Below are 17,516 nucleotides of genomic sequence, written 5' to 3' on the forward strand. Positions count from 1 at the left end.
TAATAGTTTCCAGTGTAGAGACAACGAAGTTCTTCGTGGTCCAGTCAAGGTCCAGTCCAGGTCCAGTCGAGGAGTTGCTTTCACGCTGCGGAGATCTCGAAATCTCAGGCTAACCCGAGGGGTTTTTATTAGGATTTTTCTATTGAAAGTTGGAAAGGAGGGGGGAAAAGATACAATGGTCTTATGATCTCATCTGGTCAGCATTGAGCAAGGGCTATTGTCTTCTTGGTCCAGTGGTCACACCCGCAGCTACTTGCCCCCCACCCCACACATCCTCCCACTTGGGTTAGAAGTTTCAATCTCAGTTCTTAGGAGAAAAGGAGTCTTTTCCATATTGGGATCTCATGTCTCAGTCTTGGAGGGAATGGCTTCTCCCATCTCAGTCCATCTGTCACGGTGGTTGTACAGTGGATGAAGGGTCTTCTCTGGAGACCACCAAAGGTCATTCCAGAAAAGAGTCCAGCCAGGTTAGGAGGTGGAGAAATCCCAGGGCCATTGCAGCAAAGCGATGCAGGCAAAGAAGGGCAAAGTGCCCCTTCTCCTTTCACTGGGTTCGGTGTTCCATGGGGTGGATAAACACACCTGCGAACAACAACTCAAGTTCCAGTCCCGGGGCCCTGGCAAGCCCCCACCAAACCAGGATGTCAAACAGGATGCCCGGTGGTCTGAATATCATGAGGTAGATGAGAGTATCTTCGGACAAAGTATCACAGGATGTGCTTTGTGTGTGCACATCTCTGGACAGGAGTGTTCACGTAGATGTGCGTGCAAAGGCTTGGGTGCAGCAGCAGGAATAGGAGCGAGCGAGCGTGTTTGCACATCAGTGGGGACATGGCAGAAGGAGAAGTGTCTGTGCCTGGGTCCCCTTTGGAAATGAATGTGCACAGACCTCTTCATAGATGCAGAGCTATGAGCTTCTCTTTGGGCATGTGCAAGCTCCAGAGTGTGTTTGTGGTACCGTGCACTATTCTATGTGCAATAAGAGTTCGTTAATAAGTTCTTCTCCTACTCTGGATGCTGCTTTATTCCCAGCAAGGTGTCAGGGAGGCTGAGGGATGTGATGGAAGGGAGGAGAAGCAATAGCAGTTAAACTGAGGGCAAGCTGGCCCGGAGTGTGTCACCGTTTTCCCTGTCATTTGTCAGCAGGTTCCCTTCCTCACCGATCCACGAACCAACACCTTCTGAGCTTTCCTTTGGCTGCCCATAGGCTCAGAAATCCCTTCCCTTAGTGCCTCAACCGCTGCTGAAATGTTCCTCTCCAGCAGAATTGTTTCGTACGCCTTGCAGGGCAGCATCCTTGTGCTCGGAGGTGTCTCTGGCAGGAGGCCAGGCCGTGTGCGGGGCCCGTGGTGGTTCCCGTTCGGGGTGGCGCGGGTTCCAGGCGCGGCTCGGTCCGTGCCCCGCCGAGCGGCGTCAGCCGGGAGCGGCAGCGGCCCCTGCTGGCCCCGCCCGGCCCCGCCCGCGGCGGTTCGTGCCCGGCCGCAGCCCCGGCTCCTCTGCCCGTGGCCCCCAGCGCGCAGTAATACACGGCCGCGTCCCCGCGCCGGGGCGCAGCCAGCCACAGCGCGCTGGAGCGCCGGTCCTCCGACACCGACAGCGTTCCTGCAATGGCCGGCACATCCTTGGAGTCTTTGAGTATGCTCACGAGGAATTCGGGAGCTCGGCCTGGGAGCTGGCGGTACCAGTGGATGTAATCGCTGGTCTGGATTTGGGGATGTGAGCAGGTGATGTTGATGCCGGTGCCCTCGGTGGTCTCCAGGAATGGCTCCTGCTGCACCTGTGCTCTGGCCAAAGCCACTGCCATGGAGAAAAAAAGGATAAGTTTTCTTTTGCAGAAAATGCCATGCAAGGGGAGATGGGAGAGGACGACAGAGCAGAGCGAACTTGGATATGTTTGAATACTAAAGTATGGAGACGTAATTGTCTGAGAGTATTTGATTGAAGGTAAGGACCTATGTGAGATGTTTTGAAGGTAAATCACAAAGAAATGTCAAAAATAGACTGGCTCAGAGGAATGGATGAAAGGATGGATGGATGCATGGATGGATGGATGAATGCATGGATGGATGGATGAATGCATGGATTGATGGCTACAGACATAGAAGACAAAAGGCAACGTCTGAAGCAATGATTTACAGATGGAAGAAAATTTGAGGTCATCTGGGTGGACAGAGGACAAGTAAGAACAGAAAAGGAAGAGGAGAGCAAGAGATGAATCTTGAGCATGGGCCGATCTCACACAGCCCGCTGACCCGGACGTCCCCGGTCGCGAACGCCACGCACCGAGCAGCAGCGCGGCCAGCGCCGGCAGCCCCGCGGCCCGAGCCCGCCGCATGGCGCCGCTCCGCCGGCTGAGCCTCGCTGTGCCCCTGAGCCCCGGCTCTGCTGCGGCCGTGCCGCCTCCTCTGGGCCGCCGCCAGCTCCGCCCCGGGGCTCAGCCCTGCGCCGCTGCCGCTCGGGCTCTCGCCCAGTCCCGCCAGGGAACGGAGCGGAGGCGAGCGCGGGGGCTGCGGGGCGGCGCTCGGCTCTCTGCACGTCGCAAGCGGCGGCGCCGGGCTGGGGCCCCGGGCATCGGGCTGGCATCGTGCAGCTCAGCATCGACAGTCCCTGCCTTTCCTTCGCTCCCATCATCTGTTCCCTCACCTCCTCCCTTTGCTGTCCTGTGGGGACTCCCGAATTGTCCTTCAGGGCCCTGGAAAGAAATGCACTCACACGGATCCAGGACCTGGGCACAAAGCCCCAGCCTTCCTGCGTGTCCATGAAACCAATCGGATGCAGCACAGGGGAGAGCAGCTGTGCACTGGCCTGGAGAGACCTGTGTGTGTGTTGATGAGTCCGGGTGTCCACGAGTTCATGTGCATGTGTGTTTCTGCATTTAGGGCAGCTCTAAAAGGTGGGCTCAGGAAGCAGGGGCTGCATTTCAGGGCCTCTTCCCTGGACAAATCTCCTGCAGGCTGCTCCATCATTGTCCAATGACACCCGGGCTCCTTCTGAGTCTGGGCAAATGCTGCTCTGGGATGCTCAGGGCAGAGCCGTGGAGAGCGTCTCCAGTGAGATCAACGCATTCCACTGGCTCAGTAACACAATAGGACAGACAGACACTCAGAGATACACACACACAGACACAGAGGCTCCTGTATATTGGGGTGGATTCATGCTCGAATTTGCGCTCCCCCATGGATTCCTGTGGACCCTGCCTGAACACAAGCGCACACAAAGCAGGAGCACAGGCAAGGACACAATCAGCCGTGGACGCTGCTGAGGAAACCTGGGAACAACTGCAGCAGGGCTGGAGCCTTGTGGGGAAGGCCAAGGAGTCAGGCAAGGCTCTGGCATGGTTTGGGTACTCACAGGCTGAACACAGGGTAGGATGGCCAGCGAATCACGGCTACTTTCCTGAAGGCAATTTTAACAGGGCAGGGTCAGAACCAGCAGCCCAGTGATGACACACAGGGAGGCAAAAAGCGGTGGCCATCGGGGTGAGCTGAGGAGGGAAGAAGGGAAGGTGAATATGTGAGTGTGTGTTGGGATGTGCTTTGTGTGTGCGCATCTCTGGACAGGAGTGTTCACGTAGATGTGCGTGCAAAGGCTTGGGTGCAGGAGCAGGAATAGGAGCGAGCGTGCGTGTTTGCACATCAGTGGGGACATGGCAGAAGGAGAAGTGTCTGTGCCTGGGTCTCCTTTGGAAATGTGTGTGCACACACCTCTTCATAGATGCAGAGCTATGAGTTATCATTTGGGCATGTGCAAGCCCCAGAGTGTGTGTGTGGTACCATGAACTCGTGTATGTGCAGTAGGAGTTCTTTAATTGCTTCTTCTACTCGGGTTGCTGCTTTGTTGCCAGCAAGGCGTCAGGGATGCTGAGGGATGTGATGGAAGGGAGGAGAAGCAATAGTAGTTAAAGGGAGGGCCAGCAGGCCCGGAGCGTGTCGGCCTTTTCGGTGCCATCGGCGCTGTCGGTGCGGGCGGGCTCGGGGCAGAGGAAGGAGCTGCGGAGCCGCGCCCCGGGAGCCCGGCGGGCGGAGCGGCAGCGGCCCCTGCTGGCCCCGCCCGGCCCCGCCCGCGGCGGTTCGTGCCCGGCCGCAGCCCCGGCTCCTCTGCCCGTGGCCCCCAGCGCGCAGTAATACACGGCCGCGTCCCCGCGCCGGGGCACAGCCAGCCACAGCGCGCTGGAGCGCCCGTCCTCCGACACCGACAGCGTTCCTGCAATGCCCGGCGCATCCTTGGAGCCTCTAGCAGCGAGGGCGAGGAATTCGGGGCCTTGGCCCGGGAGCTGACGGTAGAAATGGATCGTATCGCCCATCCGTTTGCTGGAGTGTGAGCAGGTGATGTTGTTGCCGGTGCCCTCGGTGGTCTCCAGGAATGGCTCCTGCTGCACCTGGGCTCTAGCCACAGCCACTGCCGTGGAGAAATAAAGAATCATTTTTCTTTTACTGTAAATACCATGCAAGGGGAGATGGGAGAGGACGACAGAGCAGAGCGAAATTGGGTATGTTCGAATAAAATATGGAGACATGACTTCTGAAAGTATTTGATTGAGCTTAAGGACCTATGAGAGATGTTTTGAAGGTAAGTCACAAGGGAATGTCAATAACAGACTAGACTAGCTTAAATGGATGGATGGAAGGACGGATGGATGGATGGATGGATGGATGGATGGATGGATGGATGGATGGATGGATGGAGAGAGAGGAGACAAAAAGCAAGGTGGGAAGAAATGATTCGCAGAGGGAAGAAAATAAGAGGTCAGATGAGGGGACAGAGGGCAAAGAAGATCAGAAAATGAACAGGAGAGCAAGAGATGAATCTTGAGCTGCGAAGATCTCACACAGCCCGCTGACCGGGACGCCCCTCCGCCACCAACACAACGCACCGAGCAGCAGCGCGGCCAGCGCCGGCAGCCCCGCGGCCCGAGCCCGCCGCATGGCGCCGCTCCGCCGGCCGAGCCTCGCTGTGCCCCTGAGCCCCGGCTCTGCTGCGGCCGTGCCGCCTCCTCTGGGCCGCCGCCAGCTCCGCCCCGGGGCTCAGCCCCGCCTCTCACGGCACCGGCACTACGAGCGACACGAGCACCTTGGGCACGGCCGGCGACAAGAGACAGCCGTGTCCCATCGCACACACCAGCGGCACCGCGCGGGAAGCGGATCCGCCCTGCGCACACCTGCAGCGGGCAGCTGCCGGCCCCAGCCAGCTGCACTCGGGCTGCTTGTGAGCCTGGGCAGCTGCTGCTCTGGGCTGGGCAGGGCCAGGGCAGTGCTCGCTGGCCCTGCCACGGTCGGGACATTCCCTCCCGATCAGGGACGCACACGGACACACACAGGGCCGTGCTCTCCGGAGCGGAGCCCCAGACAAATCCGTGCTTCACGTGTGTCCATGCAAACGGGGCTGTTCCAAGGGCACCCAAGGCAGCAACACACAGCCAGCCCTGGGCTCTGCTGAGCACATGTGGGGCCAAAAGCAGCAGGGCTGCAGTGTGGAAGGACAGGCTCTCAGGAGAGCACAGGGGATATTCTTCTTTCCTTTTCCTGAGAGACTGCACAATGTGGGAATGAGTCAAAGTAGTACAACATACACTCCTGATAAAAAGGCTCCTCTACTCCAATGCATTTATTGTTTTCCCTCCCAGATATTCTACTATTTCAGGAAGTTGCTGAATGCAAATCCATGCGTGTTTGGGGAAACCTGAGGATGGGAACAAAACATGTAGAGAAGTGAATTCCAGGCACAGGTGGGATAGAAAGTACACTTCCACTACTTTCCCAATGGAAGTGCTGGGATGAACGCTGTCCAAACCATCAGACCATTGAACACACATGGGGATGCAACTTCTGCTGAGCATCAGGGTGAGATCAGAGTCCCTTCCCCAAGCTCAGCCTTGCACTGACACATCCCCTCCCTGCCCTGGCTTGTTGCACAGCTGAGGAAGCTCCCTGCACCAGGGTGTCTTGCACAGCACAGAGGTACAAGGCAGTGTCAGAGAGCTCCACTTCCTCCAGCTGCAGGACACTGGATTTGCCCGTGGTGTTCAGGTGCGTGGTGATCCGGCCGCTGCGCCTGGGGCCAGGCCCTGCCTGATAGGAGACCAGCTCTGGGGCTTGGCCTTTCCGCACCTGGTACCACAGCAATGCCCTAAAAGCACTGGTGTGGTATTTGCAGGTGGTGTGGAAGGGGTGTCCCTGCTCCACCGTGACTGGTCCATCGTCCTGGGTGACCGTGTCCTGCCCCGTGGTGCCTGCAAGAAATTGCTGGTGAGCAGCTCCACAGGGAAAGACAATGGGAAGGAAATGGAAGTGCATGGAAAACTCTGGTGGAGAAATCTCCCTGCCCTGCAGGCAGAGCCCTGAGAGATTTTTGGCAGGAGCTCGGAGCTCTTTGCTCTGCATTACCCAAAGCAGAGCTGGGCTGTGTCCCTGCTCCCGGTCCCCGTGCTGCTTAAAGGCCCAAGGAACAGTCTGTCATGCTTGAGCTTTGTGTGCAGGAGCCAGCACCCTCCACCTTCCTGAGGAGCCCAGTGAGGTACAGCAGAATGGTTCATCCTGCTTCCCCATCTCTGTCACCTCTGAGGGCTCCTCGATCCCTGAGAGCACACAAAACTGAGCTTGGAAAGAGGGAGCCCTGGTTGTGTTGCCAATTGAGAGAACTCTGGAAGCCGTGGCAGAGCTGTGTCAGCCTGGAGGCAGAATGGGACTCCCTGCTAATGTTAGTGGAGTGAGAACATTGAGGTGCCTGGGGAGGGTTTGACAGGATCTGGGAATGTAAAGTTTAAATGGGAGGAATGTGGGGCTGTAGAGACAACTGAGATCCGCTGATGTGACTGCGGGAGGATCATAAGAGAGAGGCAGAGGGAGATGATTTTAAGGTTAGAGAAAAGACAGAGAAGAGATCTGAGGTTTCTCTTCCTTCCCTTTTCCTCTGCAAATCGAAGAACTTCTTGAGCAAAGGCTTGCAAAACCACAAAGGGAAGCTGATTTCTCTCAGTCTTTTCCCTCTTTTCACCATATTTCCCAAAAGGTCTTGATTGGGCTCTCGAGGGTTTCCTGTGGGCAGAGAGAAGAAGAGAAAGAAGAGACTAGGGGTGCCTTGGGGAAGAGCCAGGACTTACCCAGGAGCTGGCCCAGGAAGACGGTGAGGATGAGATGTGCCAGGTGCATGGCGAGACCAAGCTGCGTGTTTGCCGAGTGAGGAAGAGCCCAAAGCACGTCCGAGCGCCGAGAGAGCAGAGCTGCCGGGAACGCCTGTGGGCGGGAGCAAAGGAAGCGGCGGCGGGAGCAGGCAGAGCAGTGCCCTGTCCTTGCCGTGCCTGAAATGCTCCGTGTGCGTTTGTCGCTCCTCCAGCAGCAGCCCCCGAGGCTCCCTCAGCCATTGGCACTGGGAGCATCCCGTGCCCCTGCGGCCTCACTGATGGGAAGGGGCTGTTCCCGCTCAGCTCGCACTGGAGTCCTCACCTCCGCAGCTGCAATGGCCAGCTCTGCTGCACTCCCAGGCCTGGGCGCTTGGGAGCTCAGGGGCTCCTTCCCCGCTGAGGTTTCTCACCCTCCCGAGGTGTCCTCAGCTCTCTGGGGTCACTGTTCATCTCCCAATCCAGAAGGCTTATGGAGAACTCCAAGGCTGGAGGCTGCCCAGCCTCACAAGCATTCCTTGGTGGGTGCTCCCTAACCCCACGAGACCCCCTCAAACCTCCATTATCCTCCTGTTCCTCTTGTCCCTCCTTGTGGCTGACACAGCTCAGCCTGAGCCAATTCTCAGCAGTTCCCCGAAGGCCCATCAATTAGAGGCTGCAGAGCTCTGAGCTCTCTCTTTTTCCCCTTATCACCTACGGCCCGATTGGTGTCACTGCGTGCTTTGTTCATCACTTTCCCTTTCCCCTGTTCTTCCCTCGGAAAGGAAAATGGAGGTGATGTGAGCCCCAGAGAACCAGACACTGTCGCCTTTCATGTGCCCTGGCTGTGGCCTCTGCTGAACTTGCTCAGCCCAAAGAGCTCCTGAAGATGCTGAAAGGCTCCTGTCCCCAAAGGAAAGGGGGGCTCCAGAGCAAGTCTCGGGGGAGAAACCTCATGTGGAGCTCAGTCCTTCAAGTCTGTCCCTGCAACATTTGCGGCATTGCTGAAGTCTGGCATCTGTTCTTCTGGATGCTTGACAGGTTACTAAAGTGCAGGGAAGGGGCAAATCAATTTCAGGGGGAGGCTGGGTGTGAGTGAGCCCTTCAACGATATGAAATGCTCCTGTACTGCAACAGATTTATTGTTTTCCCTTCCCAATTTTCTTCTATTTCAGGAGGATGCTGAATGCACATCCAAGGGCGTGTGTGGACATCCGAGGATGAGAACAAAAGGTAGAGAAGTGAATTCCAAACTCGGGTGGGATTGAAAGTACACGTCCACTACCCATCCCTGGGAGAATGCTGCTTCTTATTCTCCTTGCAGTATGGAACAGAGACATTTCTGCAGAGACAGAGGTGGACATTCCTCGGTCACCTCAGAAAGCCTCACTGAAAACCTCTCTCAATCCATGACCCCTTGACGCCACAGCACTGCATTATTTAGCCCCCGTGTGCCCGTCAGTGCAGCTGCTTTGCCAGCTCCCAGCCCAGGTGCTGTCAAGGAGCAGCTCGTGGCTTTGCAAAGCAGGCCGAGAGCAGCAGCAGCCGTGTCCGGAGGGCGAGAGGCGGCGGCAGAGGCGCAGCCCGCAGCAGTTTGGCGTGAGGCAGCGGCGGGCTCGGGAGCGAGGGGAGGCCGGGCGGTGCGTGGCGAGCGTGCGAGCGCGGGTCGCAGGCGGGTTGTGCGGCGCGCCGGGGCCGTGCGGGGCCGTGCGGGGCCGGTGCGGGCGGGCTCGGGGCAGAGGAAGGAGCTGCGGAGCCGCGCCCCGGGAGCCCGGCGGGCGGAGCGGCAGCGGCCCCTGCTGGCCCCGCCCGGCCCCGCCCGCGGCGGTTCGTGCCCGGCCGCAGCCCCGGCTCCTCTGCCCGTGGCCCCCAGCGCGCAGTAATACACGGCCGCGTCCCCGCGCCGGGGCACAGCCAGCCACAGCGCGCTGGAGCGCCCGTCCTCCGACACCGACAGCGTTCCTGCAATCGCCGCCACATCCTTGGAGCCTGTATAGGCAGCTGCGAGGAATTCGGGTCCCCGGCCCGGTAGCAGACGGTAGAAATGGATGTAATCAGTGCTACGTTTGCTGGAGTGTGAGCAGTTGATGTTGATGCCGGTGCCCTCGGTGGTCTCCAGGAATGGCTCCTGCTGCACCTGGGCTCTGCCTGAAGTCACTGCAGGGGAATGAAAATTAATAAACTTCAAATTCTACACGGTTCCACTGCACAGATCAAATCCCATAGAAACAGTCAGGATCCTACAGATATAGTTAGGAAAACATTTCCGAGCGGTTGTCAAGATACGCAGCAATGCAAGTGTTCATTAATCGTTTGTGGAATGATAAATGCGTGAAGGACAGGACGATGAGGAGAGTCGCTGGAGAACGGAAGGATGTGAGAGAATGGGGGGGGGGGGGGAAAGACGCAAATTAGCATGAGGTAAGGATAGACTTCATCAGTTGGTTCATAAAGAAGGAACAAGAAGGATCGTTTGTGCAGGTTTGGGCATAGAATAGAATCCGGAGATTTCTGGGAAAGTATGAGATGGAGAAGAGGGAGGGATGAAGGAGAGAAGAGCTCTAGAGAAAAGGTCTGTGAAGAAGCAAGGCAGGACGGCAGGTTCCGGGGACATGCGGGATCACCCCAACCCAGACCGCCGCGCACCGAGCAGCAGCGCGGCCAGCGCCGGCAGCCCCGCGGCCCGAGCCCGCCGCATGGCGCCGCTCCGCCGGCCGAGCCTCGCTGTGCCCCTGAGCCCCGGCTCTGCTGCGGCCGTGCCGCCTCCTCTGGGCCGCCGCCAGCTCCGCCCCGGGGCTCAGCCCTGCGCCGCTGCCGCTCGGGCTCTCGCCCAGTCCCGCCAGGGAACGGAGCGGAGGCGAGCGCGGGGGCTGCGGGGCGGCGCTCGGCTCTCTGCTCGTCGGAAGCAGCGGCGTCGGGCTGGGGCCCATCTGTTCCCGCACCTCCTCCCTTTGCTGTCCTGTGGGGACTCCCGAATTGTCCTTCAGGGCGCGGGAAAGAAATGCACTCACACGGATCCAGGACGTGGGCACAAAGGCCCAGCCTTCCTGCGTGTCCATGAAACCAATCGGATGCAGCTCAGGAGAGAGCAGCTGTGCACTGGCCTGGAGACACCAGTCTGTGTCTCGGTGTCTGTGTGTCCATGTGTCCCTGTGTTGGTGTCTGTGTCTGCTTGTGTCCACGTGTCCCTGTGACCATGTGTCCATGTGTCTGCGTGTCCCTGTGTGTGGGCACTCCCAGCCATGCTGAGACACTCCCAACAATTCAAATGGAATCAAACTAAAAATCCAAACTTGAGTGAAACTATAATTCCCGGGGCTGACAATTGGCAGTAGCAGAGTGTGATGTTTAGAGCAGCTGAGAAAGGAGAGCTCAGGAAGCAGGGACTGCATTTCAGCGCCTCTTCCCTGGACAAATCTCCTGCAGGCTGCTCCATCATTGTCCAGTTACACCCGGGCTCCTTCTGAGTCTGGGCAAATGCTGCTCTGGGATGCTCAGGGCAGAGCCGTGGAGAGCGTCTCCAGTGAGATCAACACATTCCACTGGCTCAGTAACACAATAGGACAGACAGACACTCAGAGATACACACACACAGACACAGAGGTTCCTGTATATTGGGGTGGATTCATGCTCGAATTTGTGCTCCCCCATGGATTCCTGTGGACCCTGCCTGAACACAAGTGCACACAAAGCAGGAGCACAGGCAAGGACACAATCAGCCATGGACGCTGCTGAGGAAACCTGGGAACAACTGCAGCAGGGCTGGAGCCTTGTGAGGAAGGCCAAGGAGTCAGGCAAGGCCCTGGCATGGTTTGGGTACTCACAGGCTGAACACAGGGTAGGATGGCCAGCGAATCATGGCTACTTTCCTGAAAGCAATTTTAACAGGGCAGGGTCAGAACCAGCAGCCCAGTGATGACACACAGGGAGGCAAAAAGCAGTGAGCATCAGGGTGAGCTGAGGAGGGAAGAAGGCAAGGTGAATATGTGAGTGTGTGTTTGTAAGACTCTGCCCGAGATTGCTTTCTCATCTACCTCACGATCGTCGTGAAGAAAGACTGAGACCACCAAAAGAAAGAGGATCCTACATCCTGGTTTGGTGGGGGTTCGCCAAGTTCCCGGGACTGGAACTTGAGTTATTGTACCTCACGCTACACTGCTCCCAGTGAAAAGGACAAGGAGCATCTTGACCTTCCTTCACCTGCCTTGCTCTGTAACAATGGCCTGGAGTTTTCCACCCCCAAGCCTGGCTGGACTCTCTTCTGGAATTACCCTTTGGTGGTCTCCACAGAAGACCCTTCATCTACTGTACAACCACCGTGGCAGATGGACTGAGATGGGAGAAGCCACTCCCTCTAGGACTGAGACATGAAATCCCTATGTGGACAAGACTCTTTTTGTCCTCAAGGACTGAAACCTGTAATCTGGGGGGAGGAGGGCAGTGTGTGTGGGGAGAACAGCTAATCAAGCTGATCATGTTTGCCTGCAGGCAGTGAACCAGGAAAATAATAGCTCTCCCCACTGTTGAGATCATAAGACTATTGTATTCTTTCCCCCCTCCTTCCCAACTTTCAATAGAAAAGGCCCCTCAAGTCAGCTAGCCTTCGAAGATCTTCCCCAACGTAAAGGCGACTCCTCGACTGGACACCGACTGGACCTCGAAGAATTGCATCGCCTCTATGTTGCCAGATATACTTACTCAGTCTTTCCTTCCTTTCCTATAGGGGTTTTCTTTCTCTCTCTCTCTCTCTCTCTCTCTAATTCCCTCCAATGCATTTTGCTGTGATTGTTCAATAAAGTACATTGATTTTGTTACTGCAAACCCCCTTGCCGTGTTGGTGTTTTGTACCCTGAAATCAGATAACGAACCATCACAATCTCGTCCATAAGGGCGGATCGTGACAGTATTGGGATGTGCTTTGTGTGTGCCCATCTCTGGACAGGAGTGTTCACGTAGATGTGCGGGCAAAGGCTTGGATGCAGGAGCAGGAATAGGAGCGAGCGTGCGTGTTTGCACATCAGTGGGGACATGGCAGAAGGAGAAGTGTTTGTGCCTGGGTCTCCTTTGGAAATGTGTGTGCACACACCTCATCATAAATGCAGAGCTATGAGTTATCATGTGGGCCTGTGCTAGCCCCAGAGTGTGTGTGTGGTATCATGAACTCGTGTATGTGCAGTAGGAGTTCTTTAATTGCTTCTTCTACTCGGGTTGCTGCTTTGTTGCCAGCAAGGCGTCACGGAGGCTGAGGGATGTGATGGAAGGGAGGAGAAGCAATAGTAGTTAAAGGGAGGGCCAGCAGGCCCGGAGCGTGTCGGCCTTTTCGGTGCCATCGGCGCTGTCGGTGCGGGCGGGCTCGGGGCAGAGGAAGGAGCTGCGGAGCCGCGCCCCGGGAGCCCGGCGGGCGGAGCGGCAGCGGCCCCTGCTGGCCCCGCCCGGCCCCGCCCGCGGCGGTTCGTGCCCGGCCGCAGCCCCGGCTCCTCTGCCCGTGGCCCCCAGCGCGCAGTAATACACGGCCGCGTCCCCGCGCCGGGGCACAGCCAGCCACAGCGCGCTGGAGCGCCGATCTTCCGACACCGACAGCGTTCCTGCAATGGCCGACAGGTCTTTGGTCTCTTTAACTGTGAGTGCAAGAAGTTCAGGTCTTTGGCCCGAGAGCAGAAGGTACCACTGGATCCAATCGCTGATCTGGATTTGGGGATGTGAGCAGGTGATGTTGATGCCGGTGCCCTCGGTGGTCTCCAGGAATGGCTCCTGCTCTACCTGGGCTCTGGCCTCAGCCACTGCCGGGGAGAAAAGAAGAATTAGTTTCTTTTACCGACAATGCCATGCAGGGGGAAATGGGGGAGGACGAAAGAGCAGAGCAAACTTGGTTCTGTTCGAATAATGAAATATGGAGACATGACTTCTCTGAGAGTATCTGATTGAAGGTAAGGACCTCTGAGAGATGCTTTGAAGGGGAATCAGAAAGAAATGTCAAAAATAGACTGGCTAAGAGGAATGGATGAAAGGATGGATGGATGAAACGATGGATGGATGGATGGATGGATGGATGGATGGATGGATGGATGGATGGATGGATGGATGGATGGATACAGAGAGAGGAGACAAAACGCAAGGTGGGAAGTAATGATTCGCAGAGGGAAGAAAATAAGAGGTCAGATGAGGGGACAGAGGGCAAAGAAGATCAGAAAATGAACAGGAGAGCAAGAGATGAATCTTGAGCTGCGAAGATCTCACACAGCCCGCTGACCGGGACGCCCCTCCGCCACCAACACAACGCACCGAGCAGCAGCGCGGCCAGCGCCGGCAGCCCCGCGGCCCGAGCCCGCCGCATGGCGCCGCTCCGCCGGCCGAGCCTCGCTGTGCCCCTGAGCCCCGGCTCTGCTGCGGCCGTGCCGCCTCCTCTGGGCCGCCGCCAGCTCCGCCCCGGGGCTCAGCCCCGCCTCTCACGGCACCGGCACTACGAGCGACACGAGCACCTTGGGCACGGCCGGCGACAAGAGACAGCCGTGTCCCATCGCACACACCAGCGGCACCGCGCGGGAAGCGGATCCGCCCTGCGCACACCTGCAGCGGGCAGCTGCCGGCCCCAGCCAGCTGCACTCGGGCTGCTTGTGAGCCTGGGCAGCTGCTGCTCTGGGCTGGGCAGGGCCAGGGCAGTGCTCGCTGGCCCTGCCACGGTCGGGACATTCCCTCCCGATCAGGGACGCACACGGACACACACAGGGCCGTGCTCTCCGGAGCGGAGCCCCGGACAAATCCCTGCTTCACGTGTGTCCATGCAAACGGGGCTGCTCCAAGGGCACCCAAGGCAGCAACACACAGCCAGCCCTGGGCTCTGCTGAGGACATGTGGGGCCAAAAGCAGCAGGGCTGCAGTGTGGAAGGACAGGCTCCCAGGCGAGCACCGGGGATATTCTTCTTTCCTTTTACTTAGAGACTGCACAATGTGGAAATGAGTCAAAGTAGTACAACATATTCTCCTCTACTCCAATGCATTTATTGTTGTCCCTCCCAGATATTCTACTATTTCAGGAAGATGCTGAATGCAAATCCATGCGTGTTTGGGGAAACCTGAGGATGGGAACAAAACATGTAGAGAAGTGAATTCCAGGCACAAGTGGGATAGAAAGTACACTTCCGCTACTTTCCCAATGGAAGTGCTGGGATGAACGCTGTCCAAACCATCAGACCATTGTACACACATGGGGATGCAACTTCTGCTGAGCATCAGGGTGAGATCAGAGTCCCTTCCCCAAGCTCAGCCTTGCACTGACACATCCCCTCCCTGCCCTGGGTTGTTGCACAGCTGAGGAAGCTCCCTGCACCAGGGTGCTTTGCACAGCACAGAGGTACAAGGCAGTGTCAGAGAGCTCCACTTCCTCCAGCTGCAGGACACTGGATTTGCCCGTGGTGTTCAGGTGCGTGGTGATCCGGCCGCTGCGCCTGGGGCCAGGCCCTGCCTGATAGGAGACCAGCTCTGGGGCTTGGCCTTTCCGCACCTGGTACCACAGCAAGGCATTAAAAGCACTGGTGTGGTATTTGCAGGTGGTGTGGAAGGAGTGTCCCTGCTCCACCGTGACTGGTCCATCGTCCTGGGTGACCGTGTCCTGCCCCGTGGTGCCTGCAAGAAATTGCTGGTGAGCAGCTCCACAGGGAAAGACAATGGGAAGGAAATGGAAGTGCATGGAAAACTCTGGTGGAGAAATCTCCCTGCTCTGTAGCAGAGCCCTGAGAGATTTTAGGCAGGAGCTCGGAGCTCTGCATTACCCAATGCAGAGCTGGGCTGTTTCCCTGCTCCCAGTTGTCATGGTTTGGCGCTGGCCCCATGCCAGTGCCCCCATGAAAACCCATTCTCCCCTGGTGTCTGCTGTGAGATGTGATCAGAGACAGAGCAAAGCAGGCCTCCACTTGTAAACAAGAAAGAAAAAAACTTTATTATCTTACAATTCTAATAAAATGAACACACATAGAGCAGAATGGAAACCTCTCAAACATTTCTCCTCCCCCCACTCAATTTTACAGAATGACACAAAACCTTAGATCTCTTCCCAATCCATCACCCTTCAGATAATCAACTCAGTCCATCTCCACCCTTCCGATAATCACTTCTCATTTCATCAAGGAGAGAAGGAGCCCTCCTTGTGCCACAGGTTTCCCCTGGAAAAACACACGGCCGAATCCAGCTGTGTTTCCCCGTCACTCAGCCATCGCCTTCGTGACTTCTTCCTTCCATGTTCAGTGCTCTCACCACTGAACATGGACCAGAGCTGCTTTTAGGGTTTCCCCTTTCAAGGATGCCTTGCCCAGTTCCAGAAGAGAACGACAGTCTCTCACCTCTTTTCGGGACACCAGTCCCCCCCAATATTTCACCCCCTGGGGCCGAGGGGTCTCACCATCACTCATCACCTGTCGTCTCTGCTCACATCACTCCTTTGGCACCGCCTCCCCCTAAAATGCAGTCTCTGTATTACAGGAAAAGGTTCTGTCCATGGCTATACAAGAAAAGTCCAGCCAAAAGCCACTCCATCATCTCCTCCACTTAGGATTTTCTCAACATCTCTCAGTCCTTCTCCACTTGCACAGCTCTCATCACACTTGCACATTTCCTCTTATCCGTTTCTCTCCTCCTTCGACTCCCGGAGGATCAGCATTTGCCAGGTTTCCACCGTCCCACAGAAGGGTTAAAATCACAGTCTCTGCTCATTTTGAACTCCCACACCGCTCCGCACTCTTCCCTTGTCGGCCCCCCCTTCTCTTCCTCAGCCAGGCCGGTGCTTATCAAGTTTAAGATAGCACTGGCACCTCTCTCCCTCTCTCTCTCTCCCGAGGAGGGGGGGCTGCCCACTGCCTCTCTGAGTTCCTCCACCCTTCCATCTGTGTGGGGAACTCACTCTTGACCGAACCATCGCCTCCCGTCCTCTGCCCAAGGCTCCGGCCCACTCCCTCGGCCGCATGGCTTTCCCCTCCCCCGCCCAGCCCGAAGCCGGGCAGGGGAGGTCTGAACTCTTCCATCCACCGGAACGCAGAGAAAATTCCCGTGGGAGTTCCTCGCTTTTAACCCCTGTGTTCTCAGAGGCATATCCATATCCTCAATGGTCAAACCAGGTGCCAATATCCACATCTGGGCACCTATTGGTTTGACCACCACCACCTCCCAAAAACTCATTTCCTCTCAAACCAAGACACGGTCCCCGTGCTGCTTAAAGGCCCAAGGAACAGTCTGTCATGCTTGAGCTTTGTGTGCAGGAGCCAGCACCCTCCACCTCCCTGAGGAGCCCAGTGAGGTACAGCAGAATGGTTCATCCTGCTTCCCCATCTCTGTCACCTCTGAGGGCTCCTCGATCCCTGAGAGCACACAAAACTGAGCTTGGAAAGAGGGAGCCCTGGTTGTGTTGCCAATTGAGAGAACTCTGGAAGCCGTGGCAGAGCTGTGTCAGCCTGGAGGCAGAATGGGACTCCCTGCTAATGTTAGTGGAGTGAGAACATTGAGGTGCCTGGGGAGGGTTTGACAGGATCTGGGAATGTAAAGCTTAAATGGGAGGAATGTGGAGCTGTAGAGACAACTGAGATCCGCTGATGTGACTGCGGGAAGATCATAAGAGAGAGGCAGAGGGAGATGATTTTAAGGTTAGAGAAAAGACAGAGAAGAGATCTGAGGTTTCCCTTCCTTCCCTTTTCCTTTACAAATCGAAGAACTTCTTGAACAAAGGCTTGCAAAACCACAAAGGGAAGCAGATTTCTCTCAGTCTTTTCCCTCTTTTCACCATATTTGCCAAAAAGGTCTTGATTGGGCTCTTGAGGGTTTCCTGTGGGCAGAGAGAAGAAGAGAAAGAAGAGACTAGGGGTGCCTTGGGGCTGAGCCAGGACTTACCCAGGAGCTGGCCCAGGAAGACGGTGAGGATGAGATGTGCCAGGTGCATGGCGAGACCAAGCTGCGTGTTTGCCGAGTGAGGAAGAGCCTAAAGCACCTCCGAGCGCCGAGAGAGCAGAGCTGCCGGGAACGCCTGTGGGCGGGAGCAAAGGAAGCGGCGGCGGCGGGAGCAGGCAGAGCAGTGCCCTGTCCTTGCCGTGCCTGAAATGCTCCGTGTGCGTTTGTCGCTCCTCCAGCAGCAGCCCCCGAGGCTCCCTCAGCCGTTGGCACTGGGAGCATCCCGTGCCCCTGCGGCCTCACTGATGGGAAGGGGCTGTTCCCGCTCAGCTCGCACTGGAGCCTCACCTCCGCAGCTGCAATGGCCAGCTCTGCTGCACTCCCAGGCCTGGGCGCTTGGGAGCTCAGGGGCTTCTTCCCCGCTGAGGTTTCTCACCCTCCCGAGGTGTCCTCAGCTCTCTGGGGTCACTGCAAATCTCCCGATCCAGAAGACTTTTGGAGAACTCCAAGGCTGGAGGCTGCCCAGCCTCACAAGCATTCCTTGGTGGGT

The 17,516-nt window shown here is 57.1% G+C and overlaps 1 protein-coding gene and 4 gene segments (V, D, J or C); all 5 read right to left on the minus strand.

Annotated features, from left to right (window-relative positions):
* Positions 1 to 1,225: 1,225 nt before the first annotated feature.
* Positions 1,226 to 2,335, minus strand: LOC119712001. The segment is given in 2 exon segments: positions 1,226 to 1,797; positions 2,284 to 2,335. Coding segments are annotated over 2 exon segments (624 nt in total).
* A 1,230-nt stretch (positions 2,336 to 3,565) lies between these two features.
* On the minus strand, positions 3,566 to 5,372 carry LOC119712273. The segment is given in 2 exon segments: positions 3,566 to 4,398; positions 4,874 to 5,372. Coding segments are annotated over 2 exon segments (552 nt in total).
* Positions 5,373 to 5,779: 407 nt separating this feature from the next.
* On the minus strand, positions 5,780 to 8,191 carry LOC119712280. The segment is given in 2 exon segments: positions 5,780 to 6,229; positions 7,100 to 8,191. Coding segments are annotated over 2 exon segments (432 nt in total).
* Positions 8,192 to 8,281: 90 nt separating this feature from the next.
* LOC119712266 lies at positions 8,282 to 13,943 on the minus strand. Its single transcript, XM_038163307.1, has 3 exons — positions 13,499 to 13,943; positions 9,743 to 9,862; positions 8,282 to 9,253 (listed from the first exon to the last, which is right to left on the minus strand). Exons 2-3 carry the CDS (start codon positions 9,792 to 9,794, stop codon positions 8,499 to 8,501), a joined length of 807 nt encoding a protein of 268 aa, XP_038019235.1. The 5' UTR covers positions 9,795 to 9,862; positions 13,499 to 13,943; the 3' UTR covers positions 8,282 to 8,498.
* Positions 12,368 to 17,035, minus strand: LOC119712271. The segment is given in 2 exon segments: positions 12,368 to 12,876; positions 16,970 to 17,035. Coding segments are annotated over 2 exon segments (549 nt in total).
* Positions 17,036 to 17,516: the final 481 nt, after the last annotated feature.

Source organism: Motacilla alba, chromosome 27 (genome assembly GCF_015832195.1).
Source record: "Motacilla alba alba isolate MOTALB_02 chromosome 27, Motacilla_alba_V1.0_pri, whole genome shotgun sequence".
NCBI lineage: Eukaryota > Metazoa > Chordata > Aves > Passeriformes > Motacillidae > Motacilla > Motacilla alba.

Coding starts and splice junctions, on each gene's coding strand:
- LOC119712266 (XM_038163307.1), bottom strand. CDS start 9,794: ATGCGGCGGGCTCGGGCCGCGGGGCTGCCGGCGCTGGCCGCGCTGCTG. Junction 9,254..9,742: donor GCTGGCCGCGCTGCTGCTCG/GTGCGCGGCGGT, acceptor ATTCCCCTGCAG/TGACTTCAGGCAGAGCCCAG.